This window comes from Armigeres subalbatus, chromosome 2, assembly GCF_024139115.2.
Source record: "Armigeres subalbatus isolate Guangzhou_Male chromosome 2, GZ_Asu_2, whole genome shotgun sequence".
Lineage (NCBI taxonomy): Eukaryota > Metazoa > Arthropoda > Insecta > Diptera > Culicidae > Armigeres > Armigeres subalbatus.
In genome coordinates this window covers 279,908,817-279,925,948 of record NC_085140.1, presented here as the reverse complement: position 1 = coordinate 279,925,948, position 17,132 = coordinate 279,908,817, and the positions used below count along the sequence as shown (strand labels likewise).

General features: G+C 40.5%; 1 protein-coding gene across 1 annotated transcript in view; it reads right to left on the bottom strand.

Moving 5' to 3' along the window:
• LOC134212312 (ubiquitin carboxyl-terminal hydrolase 3-like) overlaps positions 1–16,587 on the bottom strand; it is a 31,210-nt gene extending 14,623 nt beyond the window's left edge. Inside the window, exon 1 of the mRNA XM_062690044.1 lies at positions 16,017–16,587. Coding sequence (XP_062546028.1) covers positions 16,017–16,179 — 163 coding nt within the window. The 5' untranslated portion in view covers positions 16,180–16,587. The remainder of the gene's footprint in view (positions 1–16,016) is intronic.
• Positions 16,588–17,132: the final 545 nt, after the last annotated feature.

Here is a 17,132-nt window from a genome sequence, read left to right as displayed (position 1 = left end):
TTGGCAATTACTTCATTTGGAGCGCTTTACGTATAGGGTGTCCCAGAAAGTATAAGCACGATTTTGATGCGCTCCTATTGTTTTTAGATAAATTTTAAATGACAGGTTATTTACTGACGATCATTGTTTACATAATAATTTGTCGCTCTGTGACTCATAAGTGCCATTTGGTTGTTTTTGTGGGAATGCGTAGCTTTTTCCTTGAAAAGTGCAAACATAATTTGCACGAATGATGCACTGTTTCCCACATTTACTGAGTCCGACGGCGAAAATGTTGTACGTTGATTCATGTCACGTGCAACAAAGCAACCTATAATATAAAATGTTCATCAAAGCAATCATGTTTAAAATGTTCAATAAAATAAAATGTCATTAGTCCATAGTCAATGAAACAAACCAGACGGGTTTTTTTGGGCATATAGTCTAAGTCACTAGCCCTTTAACCAGCGGCATGATGACAGTCAGCCGCGAACAGAAGAAGAAGAAGAAGTAGAAGACGGGTTTTTATATTAGCTGGCAACCTGCAACAGGTTATGGGTCCGCGCGGATAATTTTTTCACAAGCCGAATCAAGAAACCAAATTTTCTGAAGAGCAAAATGGACGGAAGCCGATTCAGTCTGCAAAAGCTGAACAACGCCAATTACCCAAGCTGGCGCTTCAAGGTAGAACTTTTCTGGTCCGGGAAGAACTGTGACGCTACGTGACACCAAGTACGAAACCGGCAATGGAAGAAGATGCAGTTTGGGACACTGGAGACGCCAAGACCAGGGCGACAATCGGGTTGTTAATCGAAGACAATCAACACACGTTGATCCGGTAGTCGGATACCGCGAAGGAAGCTTGGACGGCGCTTCAAAACCGCCACCAGAAGGTCAGTCTTACGTCAAAGGTCTCGTTGCTGAAGCGGATCTGCGACAAAAGTTTTTCGGAAGGAGAGTACATGGCGGAGCACATCTTCGGCATGGAGGAGCTCTTTGGTAGCCTCGCGAACGCCGGACAGAAATCGAAGGAAAATCTCATGATCACGATGATCCTGAGAAGCCTGCCAAGATCGTTCGACACCCTGACTACCGCCCGTTCGGACAACAAACTCACCCCTGGACGAAGCAGCAAAGAAGCAAAGATCCGGATAGGATTCCGCGATAAAAGTGGGACCAGGGAAGAAGAAACCGCTGACCTGCCACTACTGCAAGAATATGGGCCACATTCAGAAGGAGTGCCGTCAGTATCGAAGCGAAGGCAAGTACGTTACGTTGGCCGACGGGAAGAAAACAATTGTGGAAGGAGCAATTGTGGCGATTAGCTCTATTGTCCTTTTGTTCCGTCGTTCGTGCGGAAAAACGCAACTATTATTTTCGACAACAACGGTTGCCGAGTGATGCATGGAAACCAAACCGCCGCCATGGCAACGCTCAAACAAGGTCTGTATTACCTAAAACAACCAAGCGAAGTAATCCTCCTGGCTGACGGAAACCATCCGAAGGGCTGCAAGCATAAGTGGCATCGCAAGTTTGGACACCGTGATCCCAATGCGATTGTCGAAATGGAAAAGCGAAACCTGATCGACGGATTAAAGATCCGTCAATGCGATGTGAATGAAGCTTGCGAATGTTGCTGCAAGGGTAAAAGCACTCGTACGACTTTCCCCCCAAGGAGTCAAAATCCCGTTCGGAGGCGCTCCTAGATCTCGTGCACACGGACGTGTACGGGGTGGAAGTATCATCAGTGAGTGGCAAGCGATACTTCCTAACCATTATCGACGATTTTTCGAGGTTCTGCGTGTTGTACTTGCTGAAAGAGAAGTCAAAAGTGCCGGACAAGATGATCGAGTTTGTGGAGGCGGCTGAGACCCAATTTGGTTGTAAACCGAAGGTGGTGCGATCCGATCAAGGAGGAGAGTACACCAGTGAACGACGTCGCTCGTTTTAGCGACGAGAAGGCATCGTGTAGGTGTAAATATACCAGCGAGCGAGTTCATCGGTCGCGATGCAAATAAAGACGACGAAGGTGATGGGTACGATACGGCTATCGGTGGGACAGATGAAGAGTTCACCAACAGCGATGACGAAGCATTAGCATAGCATTAGCATTGTTACGGTGTAATTCGTAGATTGGACACTAGTGATACTCATGTTTTACTTTTGAGATCCTTATCTAGAATGCTATCAGAAATCAAGAAGGGGAGTGGTCCTTGATTCCAGTCTAAAACAAAAATAACAAAAACATGAAGATTACTACTCCTGGCCACGCCCATCTTCGCCGTAACTAGGGAGAGGAAGGAAGTGTTGATGTGGTACTTATTTAACGAGGGGCCACCGACTTAGCGACACCCTCATAAATACCACGGAGTTGGATAATGAGGAAGGTATTCGTTGGGCCAGGATTTGCCTGTAGCTGGCAATGTAACCGTGGTAGATCTTACCCCGTAACACACCATGTAAAGGTGTCTACCCAGCGTTACGGGTTACACCAACAGCGATGACGAAGCCACCGAGAACATTGAGCCACAGATTGAACTACGAAGATCCACGAGGAGCACGAAGGGAATCCTACCTGACCGTTACCGAGAAGTCCCCAGCGTGACGAGCAATTCCGTGGCTGAACCAGTCAATGACCGTCCAATGACCGGAGAAGGAAGCATGGCAGAAAGCGATCCAGTCGTTAGAGGAGCATCAGACATGGGAGCTGGTACCACTGCCGGAAGGAAGACCGTTGGATGCAAGTGGACATACAAGAAGAAGCAGGACGAAAGTGGAAACACGGTACAAGGCCAGGTTGGTCGCACAAGGTTTCACTCAACAGTATGGCACGAACTACGACAAAGTGTTTGCACCTGTCGCACAGCAAACCACTCTTCGCACGCTCCTGACCATCGTCAGTCGAGACGGCATGTTGGTGCAAAGATATCAAGACCGCCTACCTGTACGACGATCTTCAAGAAGAAGTGTACATGCGACCACCCCCAGGATTCAATACTAACAAAAAAGTTTGCCGAAACAGTCGGCACGTGTCTGGAACCGGAAAACATACGACATTTTCGAGAAAATGGGATTCCACCCGTCGTCTGACGCCTGTCTGTACACGATGGAAGAAAATGGTAAGCGAAGCTACATTTTGATATATGTCGACGACATGCTCGTTTGTTGTCACTCGAAACGGGTATTTGAAGCGAGGGCACTGGCGAAATAGTTCAAGTTTTCGAGCCTGGGAGAACTACGCTTGTTCTTGGGAATACGCATCGAAAAGCAAGACGGTCACTCACTACACCTTACATCGACCGGGTACATCGACAAAATCTTGGAGCGGTTCGGGTACGAATACGCCAAACCGTCCAAAATTCCAATTGACCCAACCCCGTGAAACAAGCGCAAGTTCTTGAAGCCACTGTTTGTTGGTGTGGCGCTAGTGCTGTTCTTGAAGTTTAAAGTTCCGTTCATATTGCACCGATAACATTTCGCGCGGGTATTTAATTATGTATCGCAAAATGATTTTCGATCGTGGAAATTTTAATTTCAATAAATTAAATTATATTGTTCTGTTTTCGTCATTTATCCAGCATTTTACGTGCGGTAATAACCACCACAATATAATAATCATCAAAATCCAGCCCCCTGAAACGGCTGTCATCTGCATACAATATGATTGAAGCCGAAAACTTGGTGCTAAACTTGGTGCTAGCTGTCAAGCTGTGTGCTTTAAGCACGGAATACAGTGACGCATGCGACAATATCGCTCGAGGACAGATTTAAAGGTTCCCCCAAACACACGCGACGCGACAGTCGCGACGCGATTCTATCACTTGGCGACAGCGATTCTGTCCCCATTGGTATGGAAGCGTAAACAGAACATTACCTGCAGCGACCCAACGATAGAATCGCTGCGACTAGTTGTCGCCGTCGCGGCGATGAAATCGCTTAGATCTGAGGGAGCCTTAATTCGGATAAAAAATTAATAAACAGCATTTTCATTTTATTTTAGGCTGTTGTTACAAGAAAAAGCGCACCATCCAAAATATGTTTCTAAACTTTATTGCAATAATCTCTATAGCTGATTCATTCATTTCAGATACACATGTTTCGCTATAGCGCAAAAGTTATCAGTACTGTTTTTTTGTCACAATAAAAAAAAAATTAAATATTAAAAAAATAAATTTAATATTAATGTCAATTCTGCCTGAAACCCATGTCGATAGTTTGATAGATGTCTGAAGGAAGTTAACAAATATTTGGCATTGTGATAAAGAGTGGGCCTTCAATTCCTAATGCATTTTTCTGTTTGAAAACCAAATTTTCGCAAGTAGAAAAAATAAGACTGCAAACCAATTAACTGATTGATCAGCAGCGATTTATTTTTCCTCTAAGTTTTAGAACACTATTCTCGTTGGAATCTGAAGCAAAATAATACAAAAACGTTGGTATCTCCAGCAGTGTTCTGTTCATGTTTGAATTTTGAATAAATAATAATAATTATTTATCTTGCTGCTCAGTAATTGCAAAGTGCATTGATTCGAATTCCGAACGTAAAATTTGGATTTCGTGATTCAATCTTCAGAAAAAACATAGCTGTGAAACAGTTTTGAGCTTTTGAATCTGAGCTTAAATTAATCTAGGGCAGCTGCTGGGAGAATGCATGTTTCAGATTCATATTAAAATTAAATGCAGCAGAACAATTGGAATCACTACTAATCTGATTTAATTCTTAGGTTACTTAGGGTTCTTAAGATTAACTCATAATCGACTAAAATTCAAATGTTACACATTTGCGACATGGGCTGTATAGTTAGGTTTCTCGTCAGATAAAAAAACTTTTTTCCGGTGCATGATTCGCAGCTTGATAGTTTTTATTTTTAATCTCCTGACTTTTACGCTAAGTCCATTATGCTCAAAAAAAAACTATTATTCTGTCAACACAAAAATGGTCCAGAATAAAGCAAAATTTTATCAACAATGCGACATCCACTTCCAGTTGAATCAGATCAAATGCAAAGAAAAAATGTTTCAATAGTGTTTCATAAAACACCTGTCGATGACACGTAAAATGATTACGTAGATTAATTTATCTTACTTTCGACCCCACATCATAGTGAGCTCAAGTATATAGCCAAAAAGTTTATGCTTCAAGATCAAATAGATTAATTGATTTTAACAACTGAAAAGTAGGTGTGCTGTCTCATAGTGACAGTTCAATAATTATCTAATAACCCTGCTTGCAGAGCAAGAACACTTTTGATAGATTTACATTTTAATGGTTTTAGGGGGTGCACCAGCCTTTTTTAAGACTGGCTATTTTTTTAAATCTTCGAACTGGCACTTTCAAGTTTAATTATTCAGTAAATGAGACGGACCTTAACGCGGAGACGAGCCAGCCTCGGGCTGAAAGTCTCTTTAATAAAGATACAAAAAAAAACGGACCTTAATGTGTGTTCTCATTTGGATCTGATAAACTTATTTCTCGAAGGACCTTAGCGGGTCCTGTAAACATACTGTGAAATAATTTTAAATTTTCAGTTCAGGCATCCCTAAATTGACGAAATCGGGTGAAAATTGACAGAGTTACAATATATTTATTCAATTTCTCTCAAAATTTACCAAACCCAGAGCGCTAATGATCGCCTTAATTGAACTCAGTTTAGGGCTGTGAATCATTCCACCGTTTCGTTCAACTTTTAGTTAAAATTTTACATTTCGATGGTTATTTTCCCATCGAGGTTAAAATTTTAGCCCGAAGCCGACTCATTTGAGTATTGACAGATTGACAGTTATTTAGAACAAAATGGATTTGGTGCCAATTTTCTCACGACCAAAGTTTAACAATCGAACTGTCAAATCTAACCATGCTCCAGAGCAGGGTTATTTTTAACCAAAGTGAAATAACCATCGAACTGCCAAATTTAAACTAAAAGTCAAACGAATCGGTGGAATGGTTCACAGCCTTAGTGGAATGTCTAGAAGTAATTTGATTAGAAACGGAAAGCAGTACGAAAGCAGTATCAATTGTGATATCACAAAATAAAATTTGATATCGAAAAACATGCGTTTATTATGCAGTAGAAGGGGGCTGGCCCGTACTGCTAACCGTTTTTAATTAAATTACTCCTAAAACTTTTAAGAAAAGTTTTAAAAAACTTCCCGTATGTTACCCCGTGCATTTTTTTTCATATATTATCCTTCGACTTCTTCTTCGTCATGCAACCTTTATTCGCCAATAATGATAAATTTATGAGGATGTTGATACGCTACGATGACAAACGACAATAATTTATTGGCTTTCTTCGGTGATAATTTCGGCTGATTTTGATGATTATTATATTGTGGTGGTTATTACCGCACGTAAAATGCTGGATAAATGACGAAAACAGAACAATATAATTTAATTTATTGAAATTAAAATTTCCACGATCGAAAATCATTTTGCGATACATAATTAAATACCCGCGCGAAATGTTATCGGTGCAATATGAACGGAACTTTAAACTTCAAGAACAGCACTAGCTCCACACCAACAAACGGTGGCTTCAAGAACTTGCGCTTGTTTCACGGGGTTGTCAAAATCAGCCGAAATTATCACCGAAGAAAGCCAATAAATTATTGTCGTTTGTCATCGTAGCGATTATCATCTTTATCATCATAAATTTATCATTATTGGCGAATAAAGGTTGCATGAAGAAGAAGAAGTCGAAGGATAATATATGAAAAAAAATGCACGGGGTAACATACGGGAAGTTTTTTAAAACTTTTCTTAAAAGTTTTAGGAGTAATTTAATTAAAAACGGTTAGCAGTACGGGCCAGCCCCCTTCTACTGCATAATAAACGCAAGTTTTTCGATATCAAATTTTATTTTGTGATATCACAATTGATACTGCTTTCGTACTGCTTTCCGTTTTTAATCAAATTACTTCTAGACATTCCACTAAGGCTGTGAACCATTCCACCGATTCGATTGACTTTTAGTTTAAATTTGGCAGTTCGATGGTCATTTCACTTTGGTTAAAAATAACCCTGCTCTGGAGCATGGTTAGATTTGACAGTTCGATTGTTAAACTTTGGTCGTGAGAAAATTGGCACCAAATCCATTTTGTTCTAAATAACTATCAATCTGTCAATACTCAAATGAGTCGGCTTCGGGCTAAAATTTTAACCTCGATGGGAAAATAACCATCGAAATGTAAAATTTTGACTAAAAGTTGAACGAATCGGTGGAATGATTCACAGCCCTAAAACTGAGTTCAATTAAGGCGATCATTAGCGCTCTGGGTTTGGTAAATTTTGAGAGAAATTGAATAAATATATTGTAACTCTGTCAATTTTCACCCGATTTCGTCAATTTAGGGATGCCTGAACTGAAAATTTAAAATTATTTCACAGTATGTTTACAGGACCCGCTAAGGTCCTTCGAAAAATAAGTTTATCAGATCCAAATGAGAACACACATTAAGGTCCGTCTCATTTACTGAATAATTAAACTTGAAAGTGCCAGTTCGAAGATTTAAAAAATAGCCAGTCTTAAAAAAGGCTGGTGCACCCCCCAAAACCATTAAAATGTAAATCTATCAAAAGTGTTCTTGCTCTGCAAGCAGGGTTATTAGATAATTATTGAACTGTCACTATGAGACATGAGACAGCACACCTACTTTTCAGTTGTTAAAATCAATTAATCTATTTGATCTTGAAGCATAAACTTTTTGGCTATATACTTGAGCTCACTATAATGTGGGGTCGAAAGTAAGATAAATTAATCTACGTAATCATTTTACGTGTCATCGACAGGTGTTTTATGAAACACTATTGAAACATTTTTTCTTTGCATTTGATCTGATTCAACTGGAAGTGGATGTCGCATTGTTGATAAAATTTTGCTTTATACTGGACAATTTTTGTGTTGACAGAATAATAGTTTTTTTTTAGCATAATGGACTTAGCGTAAAAGTCAGGAGATTAAAAATAAAAACTATCAAGCTGCGAATCATGCACCGGAAAAAAGTTTTTTTATCTGACGAGAAACCTAACTATACAGCCCATGTCGCAAATGTGTAACATTTGAATTTTAGTCGATTATGAGTTAATCTTAAGAACCCTAAGTAACCTAAGAATTAAATCAGATTAGTGGTGATTCCAATTGATCTGCTGCATTTAATTTTAATATGAATCTGAAACATGCATTCTCCCAGCAGCTGCCCTAGATTAATTTAAGCTCAGATTCAAAAGCTCAAAACTGTTTCACAGCTATGTTTTTTCTGAAGTCACGAAATCCAAATTTTACGTTCGGAATTCAAATCAATGCACTTTGCAATTTTTTTTTTTTTTTTTTTTTTTCTTTATTTAAGAGGTTTGTTTTTAATTCTAGATTAAGTTCAACACCGGCACTTTGCAATTACTGAGCAGCAAGATAAATAATTATTATTATTTATTCAAAATTCAAACATGAACAGAACACTGCTGGAGATACCAACGTTTTTGTATTATTTTGCTTCAGATTCCAACGAGAATAGTGTTCTAAAACTTAGAGGAAAAATAAATCGCTGCTGATCAATCAGTTAATTGGTTTGCAGTCTTATTTTTTCTACTTGCGAAAATTTGGTTTTCAAACAGAAAAATGCATTAGGAATTGAAGGCCCACTCTTTATCACAATGCCAAATATTTGTTAACTTCCTTCAGACATCTATCAAACTATCGACATGGGTTTCAGGCAGAATTGACATTAATATTTAATTTATTTTTTTAATATTTAATTTATTTTTTTTATTGTGACAAAAAACAGTACTGATAACTTTTGCGCTATAGCGAAACATGTGTATCTGAAATGAATGAATCAGCTATAGAGATTATTGCAATAAAGTTTAGAAACATATTTTGGATGGTGCGCTTTTTCTTGTAACAACAGCCTAAAATAAAATGAAAATGCTGTTTATTAATTTTTTATCCGAATTAAATCTGTCCTCGAGCGATATTGTCGCATGCGTCACTGTATTCCGTGCTTAAAGCACACAACTTGACAGCTAGCACCAAGTTTAGCATCAAGTTTTCGGCTTCAATCATATTGTATGCAGATGACAGCCGTTTCAGGGGGCTGCCTTAGCCAGGGTTTGCAGAAATCGCTTTCAAAAGATAACGAACAACGATAAAAGAGAGGCAAAAACTGTTCCGAATCATAACAAGCCATGAAAACAAATTTATCAAACTTGTATACAAGTACGAAATAACAGAATCGGATAGGCAGCCTCCACAGAAAAATGGTGATTCTCGCTTTGTTTTCGCTCCTTACGTGTTGGTTATTGCACAGCTGTGTAGAACAAGTTGAAATGCATCATCAGAGCCAGTGCTCCCCGGATTTGGAGCTTTCTAAAAGAAATTTATCATGGGGTATAGCATCCCGAATCAGTTCTCTATCATGACAGCTTGCAAAAAAAAGTCTTTCGTGGTATACAAAGATGATGAGTGAGAGACTTGTTCTTTCTCTTTAGGCTTGAATCCCTGACCTCAGCACATCATTGCTCGGCAGAAAATTATCGAGGCCAACCAACCGGGACTGTAACGAGGCAAAGCGGGTACTGAGGTACCACAAATTGACAAAGTTCTTGTGCCCTTATCTGAGATCAGGAAACGAAGATCTGGAGTGTTTTGTCGACGCAGATTGGGCCGGAGATGTGTTGAATGTTGGGCCAGTCTAATTTATGTTTGCGATGTTTGTCATCCCTCACCAGCCCTGTGAATATATGTTGTTGTTGTCTATTGTATGTATGTAAATAGTAAATAAACGACCACCGCGGAGAGCGAATCGCTTGTTTTTCTCGTCCACTTTACGCGTCCGAAATACCCCGCCGGGAGTTGTGTCGGTTCCGCTGTGTACCGTGGGAAGCCTCAGTGATAACTTCCCACAGGTTATTGGCCCAGTGCAAGTGGAAGAAAACAGCGAAATCTGGGTGAAAAGTTGCTCGCAAAACAGTCGTGGAGTGTTGAAGCTGTCTCGCGCAATTCCTTTTGTGTGTTTTGTTCAGCGGGAATACATTCGTTCCGGACTGTTGGGGTGGTAAATGCAGCAAAAATCGTTTGGAAGCAAGTGAAAACAGCACCTCGTCTGGTTGGCATTTAGTAGGGCTGGTTAGGCTGTTATCCAGTTGTGTCGGTACGAGTTCAGAAGCCAAAAGGTGTTGGCCGTACTGAGACTGCCATTTTGTGCCGCGAGTCAGGCTACGGGCCGTAATTGTAGCAGTGGTGATCAGAAGTGACTGTGTGTTCGCGTTCGATTGAGTACAGGCTGCGCCAGAAAAACGATCGGAATAGAAATGAGTGAGAAAGTTCTGATTGCGCGTTTGGGTAATAAGAATTACCAAACGTGGAAGATTAAATAGAAATGCTTCTGATCAGTGTCGACCTGTGGTATACGGTTCACGAGAAGAAACCGGAGCCAGTGACTGCAGCATGGTCGAAAGAAGATCAGAAGGCGAGGGCAATGATTATTCTGAATGTGGAAGATAATCAGTTGCCGTTGGTGAGAGACGCCAAATCGGCGGTCGAAGTGTGGAAAAAGCTTAAAAAGTACCACGAAAAGGCTACAGTTACGTCGCGAGTGTCGCTTTTGAAGAAGCTCTGTAGCCTGCACTACGAAGAAGGTGCGGATATGGAGGAGCACTTGTTCAAAATCGAAGAGCTTTTCGATAGGCTGTCGTGTGCCGGGCAGAAAATTGAGTGTTCGCTACAGGTAGCGATGATTTACCGGAGTCTGCCGGAATCGTACGACGGACTGGTGACGGCATTGGAGAGCCGGCCAGATGCCGACCAGACGATTGAGTTCGTGAAGCAGCGGCTGTTGGACGAATACCACCGACGAATGGAGAAGCGAGGGGTTTCCGGTGAGTGCGATGACCGAGCGCTGAAAGTGCTGAACAGAGGTAGACAGCGAATGATAAAGCGGATATGCTACCAGTGCCGGAAACCGGGACACATCCGTGTGAATTGCCCAGTGCTGCAGAAGATGAACGAGCCGGAAGCGAAAACGGCAGCGAAGAGGACCCCTGAATATGTTTCGGCGTGGGAGGAAAGCGGCTGCAGAAGAGCTGGTATGTGGATAGTGGCTGCTCGAGCCACATGACCAGCAACCTGGATTTTCAGCGAGATGGACGAAAGCGTAAAGCTGGATGTGACCTTGGCGAATGGGTCCACCGTACAATCCGCCGGAATAGGGAAAGGTCTGTTGAAGTGCATCGATGGTAACGGAAATGTAAATGAAGTGATCGTGAAAGATGTGCTGTATGTTCCGGAACTGGACAGTGGGCTAATTTCGGTCCGGAAGCTAGCACAAAACGGACTAAATGTGAACTTTGTGAAGTCCAGATGCGAAATTGTAAGCAAGAAGAAAGTGGAAGCTGTTGCCCAACTTTGTGGTGGATTGTATGCTGTAAGAGCCGCAGGAAGCTCCAGAAATTCAGGAAGCGAGCGTTCTGTTGAGGAGGAGCGCAGAGAAGAAGAAAACTTTTACGACTGTGTGGACGAAGATCAATACCGATGCTAAGTGCCGGATGAATCAAGAAGACAACGAAGCGGTAAAGAAGACGAAGCAGGAGGAGATGGTGTAGGAGAAGTTCTGAAACGACTGTGTGCCCAAATAAAACTCTGTATTGACTTTGTGTATGTAAAACTATGTGGACTTTGTGTTAACTGTAAGTGATGATAAACCTCGAGGAGGAGTGTTGAATGTTGGGCCAGTCTAATTTATGTTTGCGATGTTTGTCATCCCTCACCAGCCCTGTGAATATATGTTGTTGTTGTCTATTGTATGTATGTAAATAGTAAATAAACGACCACCGCGGAGAGCGAATCGCTTGTTTTTCTCGTCCACTTTACGCGTCCGAAATACCCCGCCGGGAGTTGTGTCGGTTCCGCTGTGTACCGTGGGAAGCCTCAGTGATAACTTCCCACAAGATGAAGGGGACCGAAAATCCAACTCCGGATTCTTGATCAAGTTCGGCGGTGGGTTGGTAAGTTGGGGCACTCGCAAGCAAACCTGCGTTGCGCTATCTTCCACAGATGCCGAGTTTGTTGCCCTGGCCGAGGGATGCAAGGAACTGCAGTGGAAGCGCAAGCTTCTGGGAGAACTCGACGAGCAACCAGCATCTCCGATCGTTGTGTGGGAGGACAACCAATTCTGCATCAAGATGGTCGGATCCGAACGCTTGCAGAAAAGGTCCAAGCACAACGACACTATCTGAACGTAAAACGGTTCCTATGAGCTATACTGCCGTGAATCGCATATCTGGCCCATCTTTGCTGGGTTTCCTATTCATATGGGACAAATATGCGATTCACGGCAGTATATGCTCGATTGGAAAATCTTTCAATGGTACTTCTGTACAAGATTTGGAAAAATCTGAGAACATCGAAGAATAAAGTCGACCGAACAAGACACAAAATGGACTTGCAGGGTTCAGAAGACGAAAAAAAGGAGTGCATATGTCAAAACATAGGCCCATAAGTTATACGATAATCTTTTGTGTGCAAGATCGTTTTGCAAGATGATGATGATGATAAACCATGAGTGAATTTCGGTTATAAGATGCTTCTACGGTGCCAGTTCAACATGATCCATACTGGTAAAGTATTGACGATGTTGATAAGCAAGTATTCAGAAAAAATCTCTCTAAAAGCAATGGTTTTGTAAGTGTGGAATTTGGCCGGTTTTTTGTCAGTGTATCATGTGATGGACACGGTAATCTTTATCTAATACAAAGCAAAAGGAGTCGAATCCACTCAAGGAGATGGATCCTCTAAATCATTACCAGGAAATTAAAAAAATATATTCTTGATATCACAAATTATGTAGTGGAGCTGGGGTCTTATTTTCTTAAGCTTCACACTGTGAGGGATAACATTACAAAAATACCACAGTTGTGAGTTGAATATTCAAACATTTGTTTCAGTAATCAGTAAACTATCTTTTTAAATAAATTTTGGAATTATTTAATATATTCGGCATTATTCGGCCGAATATCGCGAATTACTATTCGGTGGAACTAATATTCGGCAAAATGAAACTTTTACCATTATTCGGCCCGAATATTCGGTGCATCTCTAGTAAATCAGTTGCTTGACTAAGTGGAATGGTGAATATACTAACTGGAATGGTGAATATACTATACTGCCCCTATTCGCATAAGCGTCCCATGTCAGTTTTCTTTAACTTGAGAAATATGCCGTTGAGTTTTTCGAACCCGTTTTACATGGAGAAATTTAAAAAAAAAATCTAATAAATCGATAAAACCAACAATCTTTCTGAAAATTTGGCATAATATTCTTTATCTGTATACATTGCTATGGAACTATTAAATGGACCATAATTACATTGATGTTTTGTGTGAGAGTGTATAAAAATCTGGAATATGACTGCTATGCGAATAAATAGCCAGATGGGACAACCAGGGAATCAATTTTTCTGAAATGCGCTTGCGAAACAAGCGACAAAAGGGAACCAACGACAAAGCTTTGTTGTTGTCGGAGATAATAATGACAAAGATCCGAAAAAAATTGTCAGCAACAAAAAAGAAGACAATCTTGTTGTTAAGTTTTTATCCCGTTATTTTGCATTTTTTGTAGAGCAAATTTCGATTCTATGCTATCATAGTTTCTGCTTTTATGGAAATATTCGAGAATCGAACAATGATTACAAAATTAGCATCGTATTCTCGGAAATATCAGAGCATGCAAGGCAAATGATTCTTGTCATATTGTGTTCGGGTTCTGATAAAGGTTTGTCGTTAAGTGCGTTTGTCAGTAACAAACTCTGTTGACGACAAAGGGTATATTGTTAGGCGGTGCTCGAATATTGATTCCCTGGGGACAACACAAGTGAGTTTTAATTTTCAAATTTCTAGAACAAAGCCTATTATTTTATCAGTTTTTCTTGAAGATGAGTTAATTTTAAGCTTATTTCTGAAAGAAAATCAAAAACGTCAAAAATCGACATGGGACTCTTATGAGAATCGCGGCAGTCTATACAATCGATAATAATATTAAATAGACATAATATTTTCGTAGAAAACTTGCTTTTGTCGAGTATAAAGCAATGATGATTGTTATTTCTTTCATTGGATTCATGGTTTGTCTAGTAGAGGTAGACGTTTGATCGAAATATTACCCGAATTATTTATTACATTCTGCCAATAAATTTCTTTGAAAACCACGTGAAATCCGAGATACGTGTAAAAAATGACTTTTTTCAAAAATCGATCGAAAATCATTTTTACACGATTTTAAGTGTTTTCGACCCTTTTGAAAAAAAAATGCAAAGAAATGTTTTTGACCGAAGCACGTCAAAAGTCGGAATTTGAAACTCATATCAAATCGACAAATACAAAAGAAATTAAAAACTGCCAAGCGCAATCGTCTATATACCTGTTGGAGTCGTTTTTTGGCATTTGCCTTCATTCTAATAGGGCAACAGCCCAACAACGCGTTAAATTTGACTGAAAAATATGTAATATGTAATCAAAAAACCCAAATCAATCCACCTAGCGTTGGTGGTGCCTTTCTCGCGCATTAAAAAAATAAGAAAAACACATAAGAGAGGTCGAAATAGCACTTTAGGGGATAGATTTTACTTTTTCCATCAATTCATATACATTTGCGGTCATGTGAATGCATTGCTGCAATCTTTGAATAAAAATTTTTTTTTTGGTTTTTGAATTTTTTTTTCAAGGACCCTTGGCAGAAAAACGATGTTTTTTCAATAACTTTGGAACGCAATGACTGATCGGGCAAATTTTCAATAGGAAACAACTACACCGCAATCCGCGTCGACTGCAACTTGTTGCGAGCAAATCTAATAAGGGAAGATCCATAAAGTACGTCACGCAAAAATCGGCGATTACCAACCCCCCCCTCCCCCCTTCATCACACTTTTTGTAATAAATCTCTAAAATTTTTGTATGGATCGTCACGCTGCTCTGAACCCCCCCTCCCCCCTAGAGGCGTGACGTACTTTGTGGACGACCCCTAATGCTAAGTACCAAAAAGTGTGTCTCACATTTTTGTACACACACACACATACAGACATCACCTCAATTCGTCGAGCTGAGTCGATTGGTATATAACACTATGGGTCTCCGAGCCTTCTATCAAAAATTCGGTTTTGGAGTGATCCTATGCCTTTACGTATACTTTGTATACGAGAAAGGCAAAAACGTTGATACCTATTCATCATTGACATTTTTACTTTGATGAGCTTTACCGTTTATTATTTTAATTTATAAATTTATGGAGACAAGGTATAATGGTAATGAATAACGGAAAATATATGTTTTTGAAACAATCAAGAGATTATAATTAAAATTTATACTGTTGTCGGTTCCAACCCCTGATACCGTCTATGATTAGGTACGAGAGTTTGTGCACTCGGGTAAATGTGGGAAACGCGTTTACAGACCTATACACTGTCAGAGTTGTACCAGTGTGTACGACCGAGAGAGAGAGAGATATGTGTACTGCTCATGAAAGCATAACTATCCCATGTTTACTTGGTTTCCTATCCACATGGGACAATCATGCATTTATTGGCCGTTTAGAGCTTGTGCCACAATAATCATCATCGATTCCAATAGGGGGCAACAATGACGACGTTTTGACGGGGTCAGACCCCGAAAAACCAGCGAAAGAACCGTCCCAAGGCAAGACAAGGTGAATGCGAGTGGAAAGGAAACCTTGATGACGAGATTAAATTTTGCCTTATGATGTAATATCGATTTTTTGTTTATCTAAGCGTTAAACCTGGATTCAAGATGGGCACAGAGCGCAGCTTACATGGCATCGAAACGAAGATGTCCTGGTTGTGGAATCAAACCACGATACACTGACACGATAAAAAAAGTGATTCCAAGGTTACTCGAGCCATTGCCCTCTTTCGCTGCTGGAATACGGTATACCAGTTCATTTCGTACCCCTTAAAGACGACGGTGGCAATTCCGCTAGTCAAGCAATTTACGACAGGGTTCAAATTTCCGCACTACTCATGTGATATTTAATTACCTTCGCATTTCCACAACTTTGATATGCCCACTGGAGATGTTGTTGGTGTTCCTCCCGTTCCTGGGGGCACTGTCGCAACTGGAGGCGCACATACGGCCATTTTCAGCGTTCTCACTGCATCCTTTCGTAGAACCACATTATCTCCTATGTGAGGACAATCCATTTTCAATGCCTATCTGCTTGATGGCTATTTCTGCGTATGCAAATATCCAATTTGTGCTGCAGAAACCTTTCGCCACCTCCTGCTGTTTATTCTGCTCGAGTAAGTTTTGGGACTTTTTTCACTTCTCACCTTCACACAACACCCAGAAACTCTTGGCTCTGAACTAATTCGAATCCCAAGCAGGCGAAATATTCCAAATCCACCAAACACACGGCTCTACTTGGATTCCAGATTATACAACGTTGCTTCCAGAACGTTTTTTTTCTTCATTAATTTATTTGCTGATGGCTGCCAGTCCGGTCTCTGTATTTGAGCTAGAAAAATCACACGAATCAGCGAGATACAAAGGAAAACGAAATTGAAAAAACGCGATATTCGCTCGCTGATGGCTAGAGGACTGAACTGCGCGAAGCGTTCTACACGCATACAAACAAGAGGTACGGTGACGGATGAAAGAAACAGCTACACGAAATTGTTGCGTTGCATCCTTCAGATGTTGCGTAGCGTTTCCTAAACTGTGGATACCTTGCTGGCAAAAAACCAATTTCCGGGATACCTCCTTTGCTGCCGTCATACGCATATTTGTCCCATGTTTGCTAGGATTCCCTATATACATGGGACAATTATGCGTATAACGGCAGTTTGTGGTCTGCACTCAGGAAACAGGTTTCGACTATAGACTAACGAAAAATGAACTCCCCCAAGAAATTATGACGTTTGAGCGGGTCGCATAATGAACGCAAAATGAACTTTTGTTCGAGTGGACGACCCGCTCAAATGTCAAAATCCATCGGGTGAGTGAATTTAATGAACTCCTGCACAGGTCTATTCGTTTCGATCTGAGTCTATTAGGGGAAATGTTCCGATCTCCATCTCACTGTACATATATCCATCTCATCGCTAAACAAAGAAATACGGCACCAAATTCGTCGCTTCTTTTTGTCAGCATGCGT